We start from the raw sequence: 20,112 nt of genomic DNA, 5'->3' as shown, positions 1-20,112 counted from the left end.
CTCATGTAGGTAAAAACATACGTGTCTACACTGTTCAACTTTGCAACTTCTTTTTTCAACAACACAGACACGTACTTCTGGTATGACACTTAGTTTTATTACAGTTTACTTTTATTACAGTTTGGTAAAGCATTTGGAGCGTTTATTGAAAGTGACAGATGATCCGAAAGTTAAGAAAGAAAAATCGGAACGTGCGGTTTTGAAGGTTCTGGTAAATTCTGTCTATAGAGGCGTGAGGCTCCCACGGATGCCTCACCTAAACAAACACCTCCAATACAAGTCATCATATGGGTGTCTCCACCCAACCACTCACCCCTCCTCCACCCACCGCTGAGGGAAAGTAAACATAACTAATTGCCTTCTCCACCCCCAGCATTCATCTTTTATTCTGTCATGGCAGCACTCATGACATAATACACTACATATTGTGGCTGAAAGGTGTCAAAGAGATTAAGGCTTAACTGGCTGTATTGCATCATAGAGGAAGATGTTACGGGCAGTGAGTATTCCGTCATTACCAATTCATCGAGCAAGGCATCTTTCTTTTCATTCTCTGGTTATTAACGGATTACATGTACCGTTGGGTATGTTTTATATATTATAGATAACGTGTAAACAAGTATTTAAACTGTTTCTGAAAGTCAAGGCAGACCGGCGCGAAGCCCTTTTCGTTGGTCACATGATCGCATTTGCATATAAAAAGCTTCACACTTCTTGTGTCTATTCAAGCAAACGGGCAGGAGAGATTAACAGTGCACAGCCTACCCGTATCAGCTACGCTAGCTCATACAGTAAACCAGATACAATACAGTAAAACAACTACACTATCTGAAGTACATCGTTTACAACAAGAAAAAGGGGTAGCAAAAAAACTATTCTCAGAAGGGGGTGGGGGGGGGGGGTCGGGGTCAGGGGGGGCGGGTCGGGGTCAGGGGGGGGCAGCAGAGCAGGAATATCCTCACAGAGTCTTATTGGCAGCGCGAGTGGGTCAGGGGTCAGAGGTCAGGGTTCACAGCTCCAGCTCAGCCATGGCGCGCTCCAGAGGGTCGCTGGTCCAGTACTCGTGGTCCCAGCCCAGGAACCACCCGGAGAAGGTTGGGGGCTCGAAGCCCTGCTTGATCTTCACGATGGGGGTGCGGCGGTCACGGTTGGCCGGGTCGGTCTCGATGTACCTGGCAGCTGAGGGGGGAGAGAGAAATCCAGGGTTACTACATTAATCCAGGGTTACTAAACTAATCCAGGATTACTACATTAATCCAGGGTTACTACATTAATCCAGGGTTACTAAACTAATCCAGGGTTACTACACTAATCCAGGGTTACTAAACTAATCCAGGGTTACTACATTAAACTAATCCAGGGTTACTTACCCGAGCCCATGGCCTCCGTCTTCTCCTCCTCGTGAGCCTCGTTACCGATCCAGACAAACACCTGCAGCACAGGATCATGTATCAGTACAGGCGGGATCTGAACCAACCACCTTGTTGTCTAGAATCCAGTGCTCTAACCACTGAGCAAAACCCACTAACACGATGACTCTTCAGTGTTTACAGTTCCAAGAGGGATCCCTAGAAAGATCTACAGTTTCAGTGAGGATCTGTTCCTGATTCAGGAACTATAGTGTGTCTTCCTCCTCCTGCCCCCTCCTGCCTCCTCCTGCCCCCTCCTGCCTCCTCCAGCCCCTCAGGAGTGTCTGACCACTCATACCTGCTCATAGGTGTCCAGGATCATCACATCATCCGTAGCCAAGTCCTCCTGGGTCATCTCCCCTGGTACCTCCTCGATCTGGACAAACAGAAGGCCGTTACTAAGACAACCAGCCCAGGGGAGGAGTCACCAGGCTCGGCAGGGCCAGGCTGGGAGAGCGTGGAGACTCACCACGAAGTTGCCCGTCTTGTTGGAGCAGGCGAAGAGCCTGGGTGGGTGGGTGTCCATCTTGTTCTTGAGTCTGGAGGAGGTGCGGTACTCTGTCTGTCCTCCCAGGGCATCCCAGAACTCACCTGCACAGCACAGACACGCGCAGAACAGACATGGTCATGGTCAGGACAGACATTGTCATGGTCAGAACAGACATTGTCATGGTCAGAACAGACATTGTCATGGTCAGGGCAGAACAGACATGGTCATGGTAAGACACTGCCAGAACAGACATGGTCATGGTAAGACACTGCCAGAACAGACATGGTGCTGGTCAGAACAGACATGATCATGGTCAGAACAGACATTGTCATGGTCAGGGCAGAACAGACATGGTCATGGTAAGACACTGCCAGAACAGACATGGTCATGGTAAGACACTGCCAGAACAGACATGGTGCTGGTCAGAACAGACATGATCATGGTCAGAACAGACATTGTCATGGTCAGGGCAGAACAGACATGGTCATGGTAAGACACTGCCAGAACAGACATGGTGCTGGTCAGGGCAGAACAGACATAAGTCCCTCCTCTGTGTCCTCACCGCTCTCTCCGCCCTCCGGAAGCTCAGACGCGGACACACCCAGGATGTCGCACAGCTGCTGGGCTCCCTGTTTCTCCGTTTCGTTGGCGCCCTGCCCCGCCCACAGGAAGGTCTCCGCCGGCGTCACTAGCAGGAAGGCGTCATTGGAGTTCAGGTTGGACGCCGTCGCGTCAACCTGGGGAGGCGGGGCCAAACCAATCGATGTGAAACCGTGAAACAGTATTCTGACTCTTAACCCAAACGATCGACATGAACAGGAATAACATTCCGACTAGAGGTAACACGATCGATGTGAAATCTTTTTCAAGATGAGGAATAACATTCTGACTATAAATCACACCAACATAGTGACATGCAGCATTTCCACATCCTACTAAGACCCAGCGACTCATTTATCTCCGCTGTTGCGGCGATAAGTTTCAGGCTTGTAACTGGAAAATCATAGAATAATCCTAATAATTGATTTGTATTCCCAGGTCTCAGTAGGATGCTGTGCAGGCCGCGCCCAGGTGACTCACCTCCACCGCCCGTGTGCACCCCGCGGAGTTGGAACGCACCTGGAAGAGGCGTGTCTCGGAGGGGGCACTCTGGCCCCCGTCTCTAGACGTACCTCCCTTGTACACCACCATGGGCATCCCCCCAAACAGGCTCATCAGATGGGCCGGCTCCTTCCCCTGCACCACCCTTACCTGCCACACACACACACACACACACAAATAACTCATTAACACTTTCATTTGGTTTCATAATGAGGGAAAATACCTTAATGAGAAATATGTTGAATTTTTTTCTTTACACGGCACTTTTTTACTTTTAAAGTCATGATCGAACTGATTGAAATGTATGATGAGATCCGTATCTAAATCCAGTGAGGTCTTTGGATTTATAGACGAGCCGTTATCAATCGATACAACAGTGGGAACGGCTCAAACGATTCACTGCGTTTTCCCAGCGCAACTGCAGAGGTCGCGCACAAGGGGGCAGCGTTGAGCTCTAAACAAACGACACGGAACACACAGAACGGGCCAGGAGTTCCACATTCCTTCCGGATCCCATCATGCCTTGCATGTGGCTTCCTGGAACTCCCAACTGTAGGGGGTCCTTGTGAGCAGGACGTGCCCAGCCAACCTCCATCCCAGGCAGGCACAAACAAGCCCCTCTCTCCCCTCCTCTACAACCTCCCTGGTCCTCTGCACGCCGTCCTAACCGTTTGGTCACTGAAGTGTTTGTTTATGTTCAACGCTGTTCCTCAGATCTGGGGACCTGCGTAGGCCTGAACAAAGTCTTGCTTTAGTAGGTTTGGGCTCCAAACTGGATCTGACAAGACTAAGGTCCAGAAGATTGGAGCGGATAGTGGTACAGTCTTAGTTCACTTCTGTGCTGCGATGTTAAGCCTGTCAGCTTAAGTTTGTTCATTTACATGCATTTGTAAGATCCATCCAATCATACACAACGCTTTTCACATGCTTGACTATAAATCACACGGTTAGGAAAGTCTGACAGGTTGATTAGTTGAGAAATGGGATTTTGGAGAACTTACAATGTTGCAGACTGTTTTATATTAAATCACAGAGTGATGTGATGCATCACCACAGGGTGTTTAACATACAGGCTGGACACAGACAAGCAGGATGCAACACAACACAAACGATCACATGAACAATAACCAGATGAATCAGACCTTAAACAGAACACAAGGCATGTCGTGGGACAGCCTTACTCCTTGAGACAAACAAAACGATGGTTAGCACGAGATGAACCCCTGTTGCAGAGCGTTCAGGCTGGGCGGTGGGGGGTTAGGCCTTTTCTGTGAGGTCAGGTCAGGGCTTGTTTGGGAACTCGGACTGATAAGGAAATGAGGGGGGGAGGAGGGGGGAAGGGATGAAGGGAACTCCCTCACAACAATCCTGGCTGGTATGTCCTGTTTAAAGCCTCGCTCGAGACGCAGATCAAGTTAACCCACAATCAGAACCGAGTGGCTTGTAATTACGCTGGATTTAAATTGAATAAAAGATGAATTGATTTACAACAGCAGGTAACAACTCCCCCTTCTCCCCCTCTCTCACACACACACAGGATATCAGTGCCCCCCTCCCCCCCATGCCAAACCCCTGAGGTCATGCAGAGATGAGAAGGAGGGTACCTGGGTAGTCATAGGAGCCCCAGCCACCTGGAGACACAGAGGTGCAGGAATGAAGGAAGACAGGGAAAGCAATGGAGACAGGGCGGAGAGAGGGAGGAGGGGAGGAGGAAGGGAGGAGGCCTGAGGGAGGGAGGAGGGACCAGGGAGAGGGGTTACTCTGGTGAAGGTGAAGAAGGAGAGCAGGCCAGACAGGGAATGAGATGGGAGACTGGGATGGTGAAAAAAGATGCCGGTTCAGAGTAGCTTCCCCATGCACGCCGTGCCATCGTTACCTGAACTGGACCTCCGCCAAGCTCATCGTCCAACTGGGCACCCAAGATGGCGGACGCCCCGATCTCATCCTGGGACGAGTCTGCTCCCTGCCTGGAACGATACACGATACAGAACGATACACGATACATATCGGAACAACACGATCCATATCTGCGCTGAAGACACTTTTTTAAAACCGTTTTCAAGTTTAAGGTAAGCTACGTGTTACAGCACAACTTTTGGTGTGTGTAAACAGCACCAAACTGCACTAGAGAAAACATCAATGCAGTCATGCCCCTCCCCCAAAGTTGACATCCAATCATCTCCCCTGCCTGCAGCCTGACCAGACAGCTGATATCAGCTGCTCGTCCTGAGTGTGGGGGCTCATCCCTGCGTGCGAGCCGCCTGTCTGGGATCTCCTACCACATGTAGATGATGTGGCCTTGCCGGCCGGCGTGCTGGTAGTTGTAGAGGATGATGTAGCTGTCTCCTCCGTAGAACTGCCCGTACGTGGACGGCTCCACGGACACCTTATCCGCTCCCTCGATACGCCAGATCTACACACACACGCACGCACACACACACACACACACACACACACACACACACACGTCCACAGTCAACATCCACACACGGCCATCACGCAGGACGACATCTGTTCGTCGCTTGGGATGAAAGCGTCCGCCACGGAGTACTCTGGGTCTGGTCCCAGAGTACGGGGTCTGGTCCCAGAGTACGGGGTCTGGTCCCAGAGTACGGGGTCTGGTCCCAGAGTACGGGGTCTGGTCCCAGAGTACGGGGTCTGGGTGGATGTGTGAAGATGACCTCCACCTGCGCCACCTCACCTGCTTCTCTCCGGTGCCCCCGTCCACCATGCCGTGCTGGGCAGCCATGGGGGCAGACTCGTGGAGGGTAGAGGCGTCGAAGGCCACCTTCTCAATCTTGGCGATGCTGTTGGAGATGTAGGCCACGCCCAGGCCCTCCGTCTGGTCCTTGTCCCGCCAGTTCTTGAAGAACTGCTTGAAGAGCGGAGTCTCGCCCATCTCCGGCAGGATCTGGATCTGGGTCTGCTTGGGGTAGCCCATCTTCTTGATGAACTCTTCCGCAGTCTTCATGGCCACCTTGCGCTCCTCCATGTTCGCATCCTTGCCTGTGTTTGTGTGTGTGTGTGTGTGTGGGAGGGAGGTGTTGGTGTGTGTGTGTGGAGGGTGTGGGGTGTGTGTGAGGGGAGAGACAATAACTTGGTTCATTGAGCCTTCGGAAATGAACAACAATTAAATCACCAGAGATTTACAGAATTTTGTTACTTCTCTTCAACACTCCCTCCCACTTTCCTCCCCTGCTCTCGGTCTCGTCCCACATGACTCCCCTGCTCTGTGAGGTCTCGTCCCACATGACTCCCCTGCTCTGTGAGGTCTCGTCCCACATGACTCCCCTGCTCTGTGAGGTCTCGTCCCACATGACTCCCCTGCTCTGTGAGGTCTCGTCCCACATGACTCCCCTGCTCTGTGAGGTCTCGTCCCACATGACTCCCCTGCTCTGTGAGGTCTCGTCCCACATGACTCCCCTGCTCTGTGAGGTCTCGTCCCACATGACTCCCCTGCTCTGTGAGGTCTCGTCCCACATGACTCCCCCGAGACACAACGCTCATTTTCTCTCACCCGGCCCGCAACACCATAACTGTCACGACCAGGGCACGGAAGCTGCCTTAACACGCTAAAACAAAACAAGCTATTGTCATCCCCGTCCACTGTAACTGCATCCCAAAACAACGCTTCCGTTTTTGGCTGTCCCTCGTGTTTTTGGTCAAGGCTGGAGCCTTCCTCCTCCCCAGTCAAGCAGAGAGTCCCAGGCTGACCTTTCCACACGAAGATCTTCCCGTCTGAGCCGTGGTCCAGGATGAAGCAGTCGGTGGACTCCAGGGCACCCTGGGAGAACGGGTTCTCCGCTGCCACCAGAGCAATGGCCATGTCTCCACTGGCGTCAGATACCTGGGGGGGGAGGGGGGGGGGAGAGGATGGGGGGGGAGAGGGTGAGGATGAGAGGGGGGGTGGGGAGGAGAGGGGGAGGATGGGGAGGAGAGGGGGAGGATGGGGAGGAGAGGGGGAGGATGGGTAAGTAGTGAGTAGAAGAGTAATGTCATTTCCAGTCAGTAAAGTCCAGGAACTATACAATCTAATATCAAGCTCCAAAGCTACATTGCCTCAGATTTCAGTCCATAACGCACTTCCAGAACACGATACAAAACACATGGCTAGGGGGCACGCTCTGCGGAACCAGTACAGCCGGTCTGCCTGTGAACACAACACTTCCAGCTCCACTTCCTGTGAACACATCACTTCCTGCTGCTCTACCTTGTACAGTTTGGCCAACTTCCTGTTTGAGGAGTCGGCTTTGACGTCATCGGTGACTCCTTCAGGAAGCTCTGGTTTGGCTCCCAACACCTGCCGTCCAACACACAGACCAGCTCGATCAGAAACACAGACAGCACACACACAGTACAGCTCTGTACCCATGTGTTTAACCACAAACCTCTCATACGCGGGTGTAGCTCAGTGGTAGATTATTAGATACTGCAGATCAGGTTACACGTTACTCCACCCCCCCCCCCCCCTCCCCTCTCCTCTCCAGTGGGTGCCTTAAACAACAGCATTTGCTAATTGGCTGCATCGTTAAATTGTTATGTTATTGTCCAGACAGGGTGCAGGTGGGAGGAGGTACAGAGATAATGGTGTTGTTGATGATGGTGAGGGTGGTGTAAGGGTGGTGTAAGGGTGGTGTGTTGACAGACATTACATTTACATTTAGTCATTTAGCAGACGCTCTTATCCAGAGCGACTTACAGTAAGTACAGGGACATTCCCCCCGAGGCAAGTAGGGTGAAGTGCCCTGCCCAAGGACACGTCATTTGGCACGGCCAGGAATCGAACCGGCAATCTTCTGATTACTAGCCCGATTCCCTAACCACTCAGCCACCTGACATCTCACCTCCAGCATTTTGTCTCGCTCCGCCCCCTCGTCACACACGTACACGCGCGCTCGACCGCTGCGCTCGTTGTCACGGATACCCTTCGCCAGCTGAGTGGCCTTGAGCTTCTCGAAGCGGTTGCTCTGGGAACCGCACCACTGGTAGATCTCCTGCAAGCCACAGGAAGTGAGGTCACGGTGTGTCCATGCTAGTCCCAGCCTAGTCCCATCCAAGTCCCATTCTAACTCCATGTTAGTCCCATCCTAGTCCCATCCTAGTCCCATCCAAGTCCCATTCTAACCCAATGTTAGTCCCATCCTAGTCCCATCCAAGTCCCATCCAAGTCCCATTCTAACCCCATGTTAGTCCCATCCTAGTCCCATCCTAGTCCCATCCTAGTCCCATCCTAGTCCCATCCAAGTCCCATCCAAGTCCCATCCAAGTCCCATCCAAGTCCCATTCTAACCCCATGTTAGTCCCATCCTAGTCCCATCCAAGTCCCATTCTAACCCCATGTTAGTCCCATCCTAGTCCCATCCTAGTCCCACGCTAGTCGTTATCTGCGGTGACTCACATTCCCCAGGTCCACAATGAAACAGTCTCCCTGGTTAAAGCTGTCCCAGGAGACCGGAACCTCAGTTGCCCGGACAACGCGACGACCTTTGACCTGCAGCACACGCTGCATGATGACCTCGTTGGTGACAACGTGCTTGAACCCGGACGCCACGCCTCCTTTCTGGAACAGGAAGTGGTTGCAAAGGAGACTTGGGTCAGACAGGAATTTCCTGTCAGACATGTTCACTACTGATGCTCATGAAAAAAATTACAAAGTTCAAAGTTCATCGCAACAACCTATCACAGGCCACACAGACACAGCTGTGTGACCATCCAAACACGAACAGGACGAACAGGACGAAGACAGGACCTCACCATGTACTTGATGCCAGACTTGAAGTACCCCAGGAAGGGTTTGGACTCGTGGCCCTGGACCTCTCGGTACTGGATGGGTTTACCTCCCAGGTAGTCGTCCATCTGGACCGTGAAAATGGCCGCCGAGCCGCTCTCATCCTGGGAGCAGAAGTCCCCTGAACGCAGGAATACAGCTACAGAGTTAGCTTCCATGCTAGCCTTAACACAGCTACCGAGTTAGCTTCCATGCTAGCCTTAACACAGCTACCGAGTTAGCTTCAATGCTAGCCTTAACACAGCTACCAAGTTAGCTTCAATGCTAGCCTTAACACAGCTACCAAGTTAGATTCAATGCTAGCCTGAACAAAGTTACTGAGTAAGCTCCCCTTGGCCCCCCAGCCCTCCGGCCCCCCGGCCCTCCTCACCCAGCCAGAAGTGCAGGTCATACTGCAGGTTCCCGGAGCGCTGCTTGATGGTGTTGAGCACCAGGTAGGCGTCTCCTGTGTAGAACCCTCCGTACAGGTTCTCCGGGACGGGAACCAGGTCGAACTTCTCAATCCTCCAAACCTGCAGGCCAGGCTGCTGCCCCGCACGCTCAAACTCTGGGTGGTACGCCATGCTGAGGAACACACACATAAGGTACACACACACACACACTCTGGGTTATAATGGATACAGTCAAGCAGAACACAAGACACAGTATGTTTTGGTAGCCCACGCCTCATATAGATCCGTCGCCATGGATACGAAGATAACATTTCCTGGTGTTTCGGTCGTCAGTGAGTCACAGGTGCCATCTGTGGACTTCCTGGTTAACAGGAAGAGGAAGAGAGAGATGACTCAGGTCTGGGAGGGACACCCCAGCGGTGGCTCTCTCACACACACACACTCACACACACACAGTACACTCACACACACTTGAGTCATTTCAGACACCGAAAGCCACGGCGCTACGCTAACAGCTTGGAGTGGGTGCCAGCGCTAGAAGTGATTACCACCCACTTGGACCAGCCTGCCAAGCGGAAATGTTTGGGATTTTTAAGATGTGAGTCGGGCATCCTGTTAATATCTGACTCACAGCTCTCAGCCGGACGTTGTGGCTACTGGAGACCAGCAGGTCAACAGTCTACCACTAGCCAGGTGGGTGTAACAGCAGCTCCTGTGTTTGCAAAGGCAGACTGCTGAAGGTACCGCCCACATGACAGGATCACAACCAGGAAGAAAGTATTTACTCAGCAGTGAAAGACCCTTAGATTTAGTTTATTTTTCTCTCTCCAGAAAAGTTATACAAAGCAGCTTAAAAAGGTAAAATAGGACACGGTCGAACTGAAACAGTGAGGAAAGAGAGCGCCACGCAAATCACATCCCCGTTTAGTCGTCCAGACCGCGTAAACATGCTTCCAGCTGAGACGTGGTGTTGCAGGAAGTAAACAGTGTCTGCACGCGAGCAGTGCGGTGTTCCTCCAGACGCCATCTCTCCTGCCCTCTCTCCTGAGAGAGAGAGAGAGAGAGAGAGAGAGAGAGAGAGAGAGAGAGAGAGAGAGAGAGAGAGAGAGAGAGAGAGAGAGAGAGAGAGAGAGAGAGAGAGAGAGAGAGAGAGAGAGAGAGAGAGAGAGAGAGAGAGAGAGAGAGAGAGAGAGAGAGAGAGAGAGAGATAGATGAGAGAGAGAGAGCAGGAGAGAGCAGGAGAAAGGACTGAGGTTTGGGGCTCCCTGTCTGTTTGCTGGCCTCAGCGCCCGCCCCACAGGCATGGGAGGAATGGGCCTTGTGACCTTGTTCGGAAGAGAAGGAGTTCAAAACTCTTTAAACTCTCTTTAAAATCGGGAGTTTCTGTTCTGGCTTGGCTCTCGTTACAGCCTTGTGGGGTGGAGGAGAAGAGAATCTCTCCTCTTGTCTTGAAGACCCAGTCATTGACATGCTTCCCCACCCTATAAACAACACCCTACCCTCCTCTATCTAACGCTAGTATGGATGGTCTCCGATTTCATCCCCTAGAGCTTCCGGTTTTGAAAAGGAGGAACAACACGTCACCATGGGAACTGAGAAACAATATCTTGCTTTGGTTCACAGACTTCCCTGGCCATAAAAGCACATTAATTCCTGTTTGAGTTCCACATCATAACCTTCCCCCAAATGAGAGAGTTGTTTCTGACAATCTGTTAAAAGCAAAGACGGGAGTTCTGGGGTAAAAAAAAAAGTTTTATTTGGCATCATTTTACAGGTAGAAGTCAGATCTGAGCTTTGACAGAAATGCGTGTTTCTGTCAGCGAGAACATCAAGGAGGCAGCGCAGGATCTGTGAATTAGCATCCCAAACATCTCTGTTCTGAGGAGCGACTCACATCTCCTCAGGAACAGGAGCTAATTAGCCCGGGCAGACGACATCTATCACAGACAAACATCACACCAGAGCCAGGCATACGCCAGGCACACGCCAAGCACACGCCAAGCACACGCCAAGAGAAGCGGGTACTGACAGGCCAAAAAGTTGAAATTTGTTTGTAAAATCACTAGAACTAATGCTTGTTTATCCCTTGATAAAAATGTACACAAATTAAGATTAGATGATAGTTGAACACTAAGACTTCTAGGCACCAAGGCCTGTGTTATTATGGGATTGACGTTTCCATGGTTTCGATGGGCAGGGGCCACAGAGGTGGTTTGGTAGGCTCAACAATATGGGCAGCTGAAATAGAACAGGTCACGAGACTGCTGACAAGCATTTTGATTGGCCCCTGGAGTAAGACAGGGAGTTCCCCCCCCCCTCCCCCCCTCCCTCTTTCCCCTCTCTCTCCCTCTTTCCCTCTTTCTCTCACTGCCCTCATAAAGTGAGTCAGTCATTCCAGAAACCTCGTCCTCCACCGATCAGGAGATCCCCAGTAACGGAACGTTTCTCTTCTTCACTGTGTTTCTTCTTCTCCCCCCCCCCCCAATAAATCACACAGGAGAAGTTGGAAAACTCCTCCGTTTGAGGGTGAAGGACACCTTTCACCTGAAGCCTGTCTTAGGGAGAGAGGCTCTGATTCTGTCCTGTCCTGCTTCCAGACCCAGCTAGCTCCACAGTCTCCCTACATTTACATTTAGTCATTTAGCAGACGCTCTTATCCAGAGCGTCTTACAGTAAGTACAGGGACATTCCCCCTAGGCAAGTTGGGTGAAGTGCCTTGCCTAAGGGACCAACGTCATTTGGCACGGCCGGGAATCGAACTGGCAACCTTCAGATTACTAGCCCCGCTTCCCCTAACCGCTCAGCCACCCTGACCCCCCTACATGCTGGACTCTCCCTGCCCCGAGAGCCCGTCGTTTGGCTGCACGGCTAGCTTCCTCACAGCCCCTGGTTCCTCTCGCAGGGGATTCTAGGGCAGGGCTGTGACTCACTTTCTCCAGCTGCCTCTGCCTGTGATGCACGCAGATCTGCCCTCCCTGACTCTGCCAGACTTCTGACTCTGTCTCACTCTGGGCAGCTCACAGTTGACACACAGAGACTGACTGCACTGAGAGGAAGATTACCACGCCATATGGACGTTTATGGCATTGTGAACACTTTCAGTTTGCACACACACACACACACACATACGTAGTACTACTGCTACAGGGAGCCTTATGACTTGCCTGGGTGGAGTTTTCAAAGGGTTCAAAGTCAAAGATAAATGACAGCCTTTGTATTTACCCCCGGATTCTCTTCTCTGCTTCTAGTTGATATGAAACACAAACACACATCTGAAACACCCTTCCACCCAACTCATGCACACACACACACACACACACACATCTGAAAAACCCTTCCCCCCCAACTCATGCACGCACACACACCACATCTGAAAACACCCTTCCCCCCAACTCATGCACACACACACACATACACACAGTCACACACACACACACACAGGCACACGTATGCATTGTGATAGCTGGTCGTGGTTGTCAAGTGAACACAGTGAGTTTGAAGAGGGGCTCGGCTGGATTAGGTGTCCTGTAATCTCTGGCGTCAGTTGGCTGGGAGGGAGGGATCCCAAACACACTCTCTCCCCTGACACACACACACACACACGCCTTTGCACGCGCGCACACACCACAACCAACCACACAGGCAACCGGACACACACATACCCACCCACGCACTCTTACACACCCACATTAAGACACACACACCCACACACGACCAGACAACAGATGACCCAGACATCCGCAGAATGACTATGACGGTGTTTACTTCCTCTATATGTGGATATTCACACACAAGATCACTGTTTGGTACTGTGCGTGTTTCTATGGTAACAGCAGATGTCCATTTATAGATAAGGGAAGGCCCATGCTGCTAGTTGACAAGTGTGAGATAAAAAAAAAAAAAAGATTGAATTGACACACTAATGGATTATTGTTCGAATAAAACCCCAGATATCGTAGATGTTTATGTCGAGAGAGACATTGAGGTCAGGAAATGTTACATGTTTCACTAATGATCAGGTTTGATCCAAATGTAGACGGTATACCCACCAGTTCCTCACTGTGACGTTTTTGTTTGATAAGACTAACTGTAAGTACCAGTAAGTATAACTAGAGAGGATACAATTTCTGGGGAAATTGTAGGGTGTGCTTGCTTGCGTCGGTTGCACAGGGGTCTGATATTTTATATAAAAATGCATCGGGCCTACTTATTATTTATAAAGATTACATAGATTTAAAAGCATCTTTTTTTTGCTGCTCATTTACAACTCAAAATATGAGTGAAGTGTAGAATGAAATATGATGTCTTCTCATTTCCCCTGCAAGAGGCAGCTGACAGGCTGAATCAAAACGAATACATTGGGCAGACCCGGTGTACAAATGGACCTAATCTCTATGACTTAAACGTCCTTTTAAGTTGTCCCTTCTCGTGATATTTTCAGGCATTTAGACTACTCATATTGCATTCATTTCATTAATAAAGAACCCCCTTTTAAGATTTATTCTACGACTTTACCGGCAGAAGATAGAATCGCGATTCAAACAGTACCATCTGCTAACTGAAAAATATGCCCCCCAAAAACGTAAATAAGCTTGACATTTATTTAGTGGAAAATAGCTCATTCATAAAAAGCTCACTGGTAGCGATCATTGTCAGTAACAACTCAAAATGCGATATAGCCCTACCCTCGTGTGGGAGAAGCTGCCCCGGTAAATTCTACTACTACAGTACAGTACTAGACTACTGCTGTGTTCGTCTTGATAGCGATTGCGTTGGTTGAATTCGATATAAACGTTCCGTTGTACGGTTTAGGCTGAAATTAATTATTTTCATGAACAGATTGACAAAGTTTAGGCTGTGGCAATGAAGTTCAGGTTAGTAGTCAGATAGTTTCCCTACTGAAAGACTTTTGAGTAAGGGGGCAGTGCCGAACATGTTCTGTTGCCGTTTGACTTAAACAGCTGAGGAGTTGTTGTTAGCTACTCACACTAGTGTCTCGGGTACAGTAGGCTACAGCGTTGCAGTGAGCTACACTGGTTTGAAACCACAGGTAATGGTAATTTCACCAACAAATCGTTTACTAATGTCAGAATAAATCCTACAACGAAAATGTATATGTGAGGAATGTTTATTTTAACGATTGAAAACAGATACATCATAGACCACTGTAGTATGTGTTGCCCGGGCAACACAGGCTAATGTCATGATGCTAATATGTCAGTGAAATAGTAGACTACTGTTTCCGAAAGTAGATGTACTTCCTTAATAATATCAGCTTATATTGTACATTACACATCACAATTGTGTGTAATATCACAAAGTAAAATGAGTAAATATTTATCACCCTGGCCTCTTTGCTTGTGGCGTTTCTGCAGCTGCCCTTGCAGTAAAGCTATAGTTAGCCTAGCTATCCCCCAAGTTAACAGATGCGAAACGAATGTTCTGCCAAAGGTAGTCACGCGTGTTTTCGTGACATTATTGCAGACCGGTGTAAAAATTGACCTAATCTCTATGATTTAAACGTCATTTTAAGTTTTTCTCTTCTCATGATATTTTCAGGCATTTAGCCTACTCATATTGCATTCATTCATGAATAAACAACCCCTTTGAAGATTATTCTACGACGTTACCCGGCAGTAGAAGATGGAATCGCAATTCAAACGGTACCATCTGCTAACTGAAAATATGCCCCCCAAAACGTAAATAAGCTTGACATTTATTTAGTGGAAAATTGCTCATTCATAAAAAGCTCACTGGTAGCGATCATTGTCAGTAACAACGCAAAATGCGATATAGCCCTGTGTTGAGAAGCTGCCCCGGTAAATTGTACTACTACGGTACAGTACTAGACTACTGCTGTGTTCGTCTTGGTAGCGATTGCGTTGGTTGAATTGGATTTAACGTTCCGTTGTACGGTTTAGGCTGAAATTAATTATTTTCATGAACAGATTGACAACGTTTAGGCTGTGGCAATGAAGTTCAGGTTAGTAGTTAGATAGACTTTTGATTTAAGTAAGGGGAGTGCCGAACATTTTCTGTCTCCGTTTGACTTCCTAAACAGCTGTGTACTGTAGCTAGATGTTTTGTAGTGTGTCTCGCGTAAGCTACAGCGTTGCAGTGAGCTACACTGGTTTGAAACCACATGTAATGGTAATTTCACCAACAAATCGTTTTCTAATGTCAGAATAAATCCTACAACGAAAATGTATATGTGAGGACATGCATTTATTTTAACGATTGAAAACAGATAACGCTACATCATAGACCACTGTAGTATGTGTTGCCCGGGAAACACAGGCTAATGTCATGATGCTAATACTTCAGTGAAATAGTAGACTACTGTTTCCGAAAGTAGATGTACTTCCTTAATAATATCAGCTTATATTGTACATTACACAATCACAATTGTGTGTCATATCACAAAGTAAAATGAGTAAATAGTTATCACCCTGGCCTCTTTTCTTGTGGCGTTTCTGCAGCTGCCTTGAAGTAAAGCTATAGTTAGCCTAGCTATCCCCCAAGTTAACAGATGTGAAATGAATGTTCTGGCAAAGGTAGTCACGCGTGTTTTCGTGACGTTAGTGACGCAGTGACGTTAGTAACGTCAGTGACTGTGGCTAGCAAATTAGCCACCGTTAGCTTCACTTTTCGCCACAAAAACTTAACTTACGCTTAAAACCATGCAACGGAACGTAAATTCCAATAGAAGCAACTCAATCGCTACCAAGACGAAACTTTTGACCACCTACGTTGTCTATGTAGGCCAAGTATTTACTGAGTTTTAGGGGGGCAAAAAGAAATAAAAAAAATAATAATAATATATATGTGAGAGAACAAAGGTTGTGCTCTCGCCGAAGGCTTGAGCACACACCCAATAACTAGTTATCTGGCCTTGAACATCTGATGCTATAATACATCATATTCAGGCACAGTACTTTACAACCACACTACTTCGTACTTAACTGCAATTAAATGAATGAGGACAACAAAGTTTCTCACGATTTTTCTTTCACTTACATCCAGGGATTTCACTTTGACCATATATGGCATCACCCGTGCTTTTGCATTAATATATCAGCGAATCTCTCTGAATGAACACTAGATCCACCGGGCGGATAAAACAGGATGAGCTAGCATTTAATCGTGCACAGGGGTGGCTGATCGATAACTAGAAACGCAACATGACGTAGGCTACTGTATGCGGGGATCTTTCTACTGCAGAAAATGTCGCAGATATTGAGACAAATGCTGCCTATCATTTCAGGAGGAATAAGCTACATCTAACTCGAAACCTCGGTATAAACAAACGGCCCGGGTGCAGCTTAAAGCAAAGTCAAATCACTGCGCATATCGTATTACATTATACTTGTAAATGCAGCTTTTGCATCAGAACACGTCGTTTTAATCAAACTAATGGTTAGCGCTTACCTATTTCTGAATTGTGAGGACTGTAGGCCGCTGTGGAGAAAACGAGGATTTTAAACTCGTCAGGGACAGTCTCGCAGACTAGACTGTTTGGAAGCGCTGGCTACTCTCCGGACCAGGCTACACCCCTCTGACACGCTCTGCACTTCACACAGAGCAAAGAGGTTAACCCTTCCCCGTCTGAATCACACACAATATTTGTTAACAGGCCAACACGGCACACGGGCAATGACCACCAGTTCCCATCCCGACCCACTGTTCGCCTACTAGTTTAGTAAACATTTCAATTTTTATAACTTATTATAAAGGTTGCTTCTTTCAGACATTTTTCATGTGTTTTGTATGTGTTTATTACCATTAAGCCCCTATAGTACAGTTCTCTACGGTATTTCAGTAAAAGTACTTTAAGGTCCACTGTTGTTGGGCTCCCCAGATCACCGTTGGAACACAGAATCATCATGACACGTTTTTAGGAGCCAAGATCATTTATAGGAGAAGGATTTCGCTTACGTTGTGGTCAGCGGTGTCCTGTCTGGTAAAGACGTCATGGTAACGACGTCATGGTAACGACACACTATAAAGCATTTTTGGAGATGATCAGGTAATAAATAGAGACAAGTTGGAAGATGACAATCACTTTTTTATTTATTTACTCAACGTAAAACATGCAATTAGTCCTATTCAGAGTATGTAAATATGATTTTATTTTGATAGTTAGTAGCACTTCATTTATTAGAGGGAAGCAGATGAAACATTAAAATAACCAAGCTCTGTGGTAGATACTACTGACTGCTAGGAGAAACAAAATGTTCTATTTTTGTGTGTCTTTTACATTTCAAATCCTTACATACGTTGGTCATTACATTTACATGTATTCATTTAGTAGATGCTTTTATCCAAAGCGACTTCCAAGAGAGAGCTTTACAAAAAGTGCATAGGTCAATGATCATAAACAACGAGGTAGCCCCAAAACATAGTGGGTAGCCAAAACATGAAGCATATATTGTGAAAAGCAAATAAGTGCCAATGGGAAGAACCATAAGGTATTCAAACAAATTACAAATTAAACAACATGAACCTCAAAAGTGCTAGAGTGTACCTGTAGGAAAGCAAGCAACAATGTTATAATTTACAGCGAGTACAAGTAGTTAAATCAGTTCAAACTAACCAACAAGAGCAACAAGTCGCTCAATAAGAGTCGTTGTGATCCTAGAGGAAATAACCTACCATCGTATCCATCATTACAATGCAGTCTTTGTAAACAATTTTCCAAATTTGTAATGTAACTTTAGTTATATTCCTTTTTCACATAGCCAGTAATCAAGAAAAAAAAACAACCATTGTCATTCCATGAAAGGGTAAAACTAGATCTCTTGTATGAATGAACACAGTCCTCATCACGATTACCTGAATACTTGTAATTGTCAGGCTGAAGAGATGTCCAGAACCTACAGGGTTAAACATCAACACAACCAGACAGTCACACACTGAGGTCCACTTCTGGGTCATACAGAATGAGAAGTCCTCCTGTACATGTCGAGTCGAATACTGGATATGATTGTGCATGGTGAACTTATTTGACAATGTAATTGGTTATAGTGCACCAGGCAAACTCAGTGAAGAAAGCTGTAATATCTTAGAGTCTTACTGTTAGAGATGGTTTATGAGGGTCTAGGGACTACAGAAAGAGTAGTTTTCTCTTACGATGTATTCAGTGGAGTTCCATCCACCCAGATCCAGGTCCCTTCTGTTACTGTGTCGGTCAGACCGATCCAAACTCCCTTGTTGAGGTTATTGAGGAATGCCTCATGGAGAAGGGATAAGAGCAGTTTTATTACCCTGATCAACCCTGATCAACCCTGATCAAACTTGACCTTATCCTGTACGTTTCTGGTATGACTTTCTTACTTACATTTAGTCATTTTAGCAGGACGCTCTTATCCAGAGCGACTTACAGTAAGTACAGGGACATTCCCCCCGAGGCAAGTAGGGTGAAGTGCCTTGCCCAAGGACACAACGTCAGTTGGCGATGACCGGGAATCGAACTGGCAACCTTCGGATTACTAGTCTGACTCCCTCACCGCTCAGCCACCTGACTCCCTACTTTCTCTCTCTCTCTCCTCTCTCTCTCTCTCTCTCTCTCTCTCTCTCTCTCTCTCTCTCTCTCTCTCTCTCTCCTCTCTCTCTCTCTCCTCTTCATCTCTCTCTCTCTCTCTCTCTCTCTCTCTCTCTCCTCTCTCTCTCTCCTCTCATCTCTCTCTCTCTCTCTCTCTCTCTCTCTCTCTCTCTCTCTCTCTCTCTCTCACCTGTTCCTCTGGGCTGTTTATGATCACCAGGTCTGCTCCTCTCCCTATACAGTCCTGTCTGGCTGTCAGCCCAGTTCTTCTTCTCAGTAGAGACGTAGTAACAGCTACAACCAAACTTCAGCAGCCAGCAGACAGGTGACCTCTGAAAACACAACAGAGAACATGTTTCCTATTGGCTTATTTCAGAACAGCTGCAGCCAAACCTCCTCCCATCCATTGTTACTCTCTGCAACGCTGAACAGATGATTAGTTGTAAATATCAAACTTCCTCAAGTCTTTAAACAAAATATTTCAGTTCAAACTCTATATTTAAAGATATATTTCTAAAAGTATACAACCAACACCAACATATTAAAACAGTCCTTCAATTCACCACTTAGCCTCCTCTTAAGGTCATCTCTCTCTCTGGTCAGGATGGTGTTACTGGTCTGTAACTGGTCTCTCTCTCTGGTCAATATGGTGTTACTGGTCTCAAACTGATTGTTGGCTGTAAAATATAAATGAGGGTAACTTTTGCTTGCAAAGCAGAAGATGTGGTTGAAACATTCTACCGGACAGTACAACTTCCCCTGTTCTTTAAGAAACATGAAGTGGATGTTTATTTTTAGTGTTGTATAACACAGAAAGTCAAATGAAGATGTTACTTGTTTTTACAAGATCATTTGCACAGTTGTAGCAATTGGAACCTTTACCCTCAGGGGCGGCTTGTCGGTATGCAAGTTAAACAAGGGCTCACTAGCTGAACTGTGTGATATTGCCGTTTTGACATTAATAATGTATACAAAATAATAATGTTATCTTAAAAGAATAACTTCTCCTTAATGATGCTGACATTATGATAGTAATGTTGCAATTCCCCAGACTCACAGAAGGCCAGACGGAGGGAGATGTTGAGAGTGGCTTGTAGGACCACAGCAGCCCGAAGCTCACGATGACCCACCTGTAGGACCCAATCTCTGAGGGACAAACACATGCACACACATAAACACAGACACACAAATACTCATATACATACACAAACACACAGCATCAATACAAACATACACTTTAATCACATTTTAAAAGTATACATGTTTGAAAGTAGTGCACCTGCTGACTTGAGGGTGCAGGTTCTGTCATACCTGACTTTGGGGTCTTCTCTTCAGCCTGGTCTGGGGTCTTAGTCTGAACATCCATGGTTGGAGCTTCATAAATGTTTAAA

At 47.6% G+C, this 20,112-nt stretch overlaps 1 protein-coding gene across 2 annotated transcripts; it reads right to left on the bottom strand.

Moving 5' to 3' along the window:
• Positions 1–917: 917 nt before the first annotated feature.
• Positions 918–16,672, bottom strand: LOC136939146 (gelsolin-like). Of its 2 annotated transcripts, XM_067232000.1 has the most exons (17): positions 16,609–16,672; positions 9,159–9,352; positions 8,755–8,909; positions 8,399–8,560; positions 7,845–7,994; positions 7,211–7,300; positions 6,715–6,847; positions 5,702–6,006; positions 5,280–5,413; positions 4,877–4,967; positions 4,605–4,631; positions 2,980–3,150; positions 2,462–2,636; positions 1,879–2,000; positions 1,708–1,785; positions 1,371–1,431; positions 918–1,179 (listed from the first exon to the last, which is right to left on the bottom strand). In XM_067232000.1, exons 2-17 carry the CDS (start codon positions 9,349–9,351, stop codon positions 1,010–1,012), a joined length of 2,217 nt encoding a protein of 738 aa, XP_067088101.1. In that variant the 5' UTR covers position 9,352; positions 16,609–16,672; the 3' UTR covers positions 918–1,009. The 2 variants fall into 2 exon arrangements, with proteins under 2 accessions (XP_067088101.1, XP_067088102.1); XM_067232001.1 differs by lacking the exon at positions 4,605–4,631.
• Positions 16,673–20,112: the final 3,440 nt, after the last annotated feature.

The sequence above is a fragment of the Osmerus mordax genome, unplaced genomic scaffold (genome assembly GCF_038355195.1).
Source record: "Osmerus mordax isolate fOsmMor3 unplaced genomic scaffold, fOsmMor3.pri Scaffold_137, whole genome shotgun sequence".
Lineage (NCBI taxonomy): Eukaryota > Metazoa > Chordata > Actinopteri > Osmeriformes > Osmeridae > Osmerus > Osmerus mordax.
The sequence above is the reverse complement of the archived record's forward strand: the minus strand, read 5'-3'. Positions and strand labels throughout refer to the sequence as shown.

What these genes read in the sequence shown, in the direction of transcription:
- LOC136939146 (XM_067232000.1), bottom strand. Translation starts at nt 9,351, where the DNA reads ATGGCGTACCACCCAGAGTTTGAGCGTGCGGGGCAGCAGCCTGGCCTG. An exon ending in TTGGCGGAGGTCCAGTTCAG is followed by an intron (nt 4,632 to 4,876) that starts GTAACGATGGCA and finishes CTGTGTCTCCAG; the next exon opens with GTGGCTGGGGCTCCTATGAC. An exon ending in GGGCTCCTATGACTACCCAG is followed by an intron (nt 3,151 to 4,604) that starts GTACCCTCCTTC and finishes TGTGTGTGGCAG; the next exon opens with GTAAGGGTGGTGCAGGGGAA.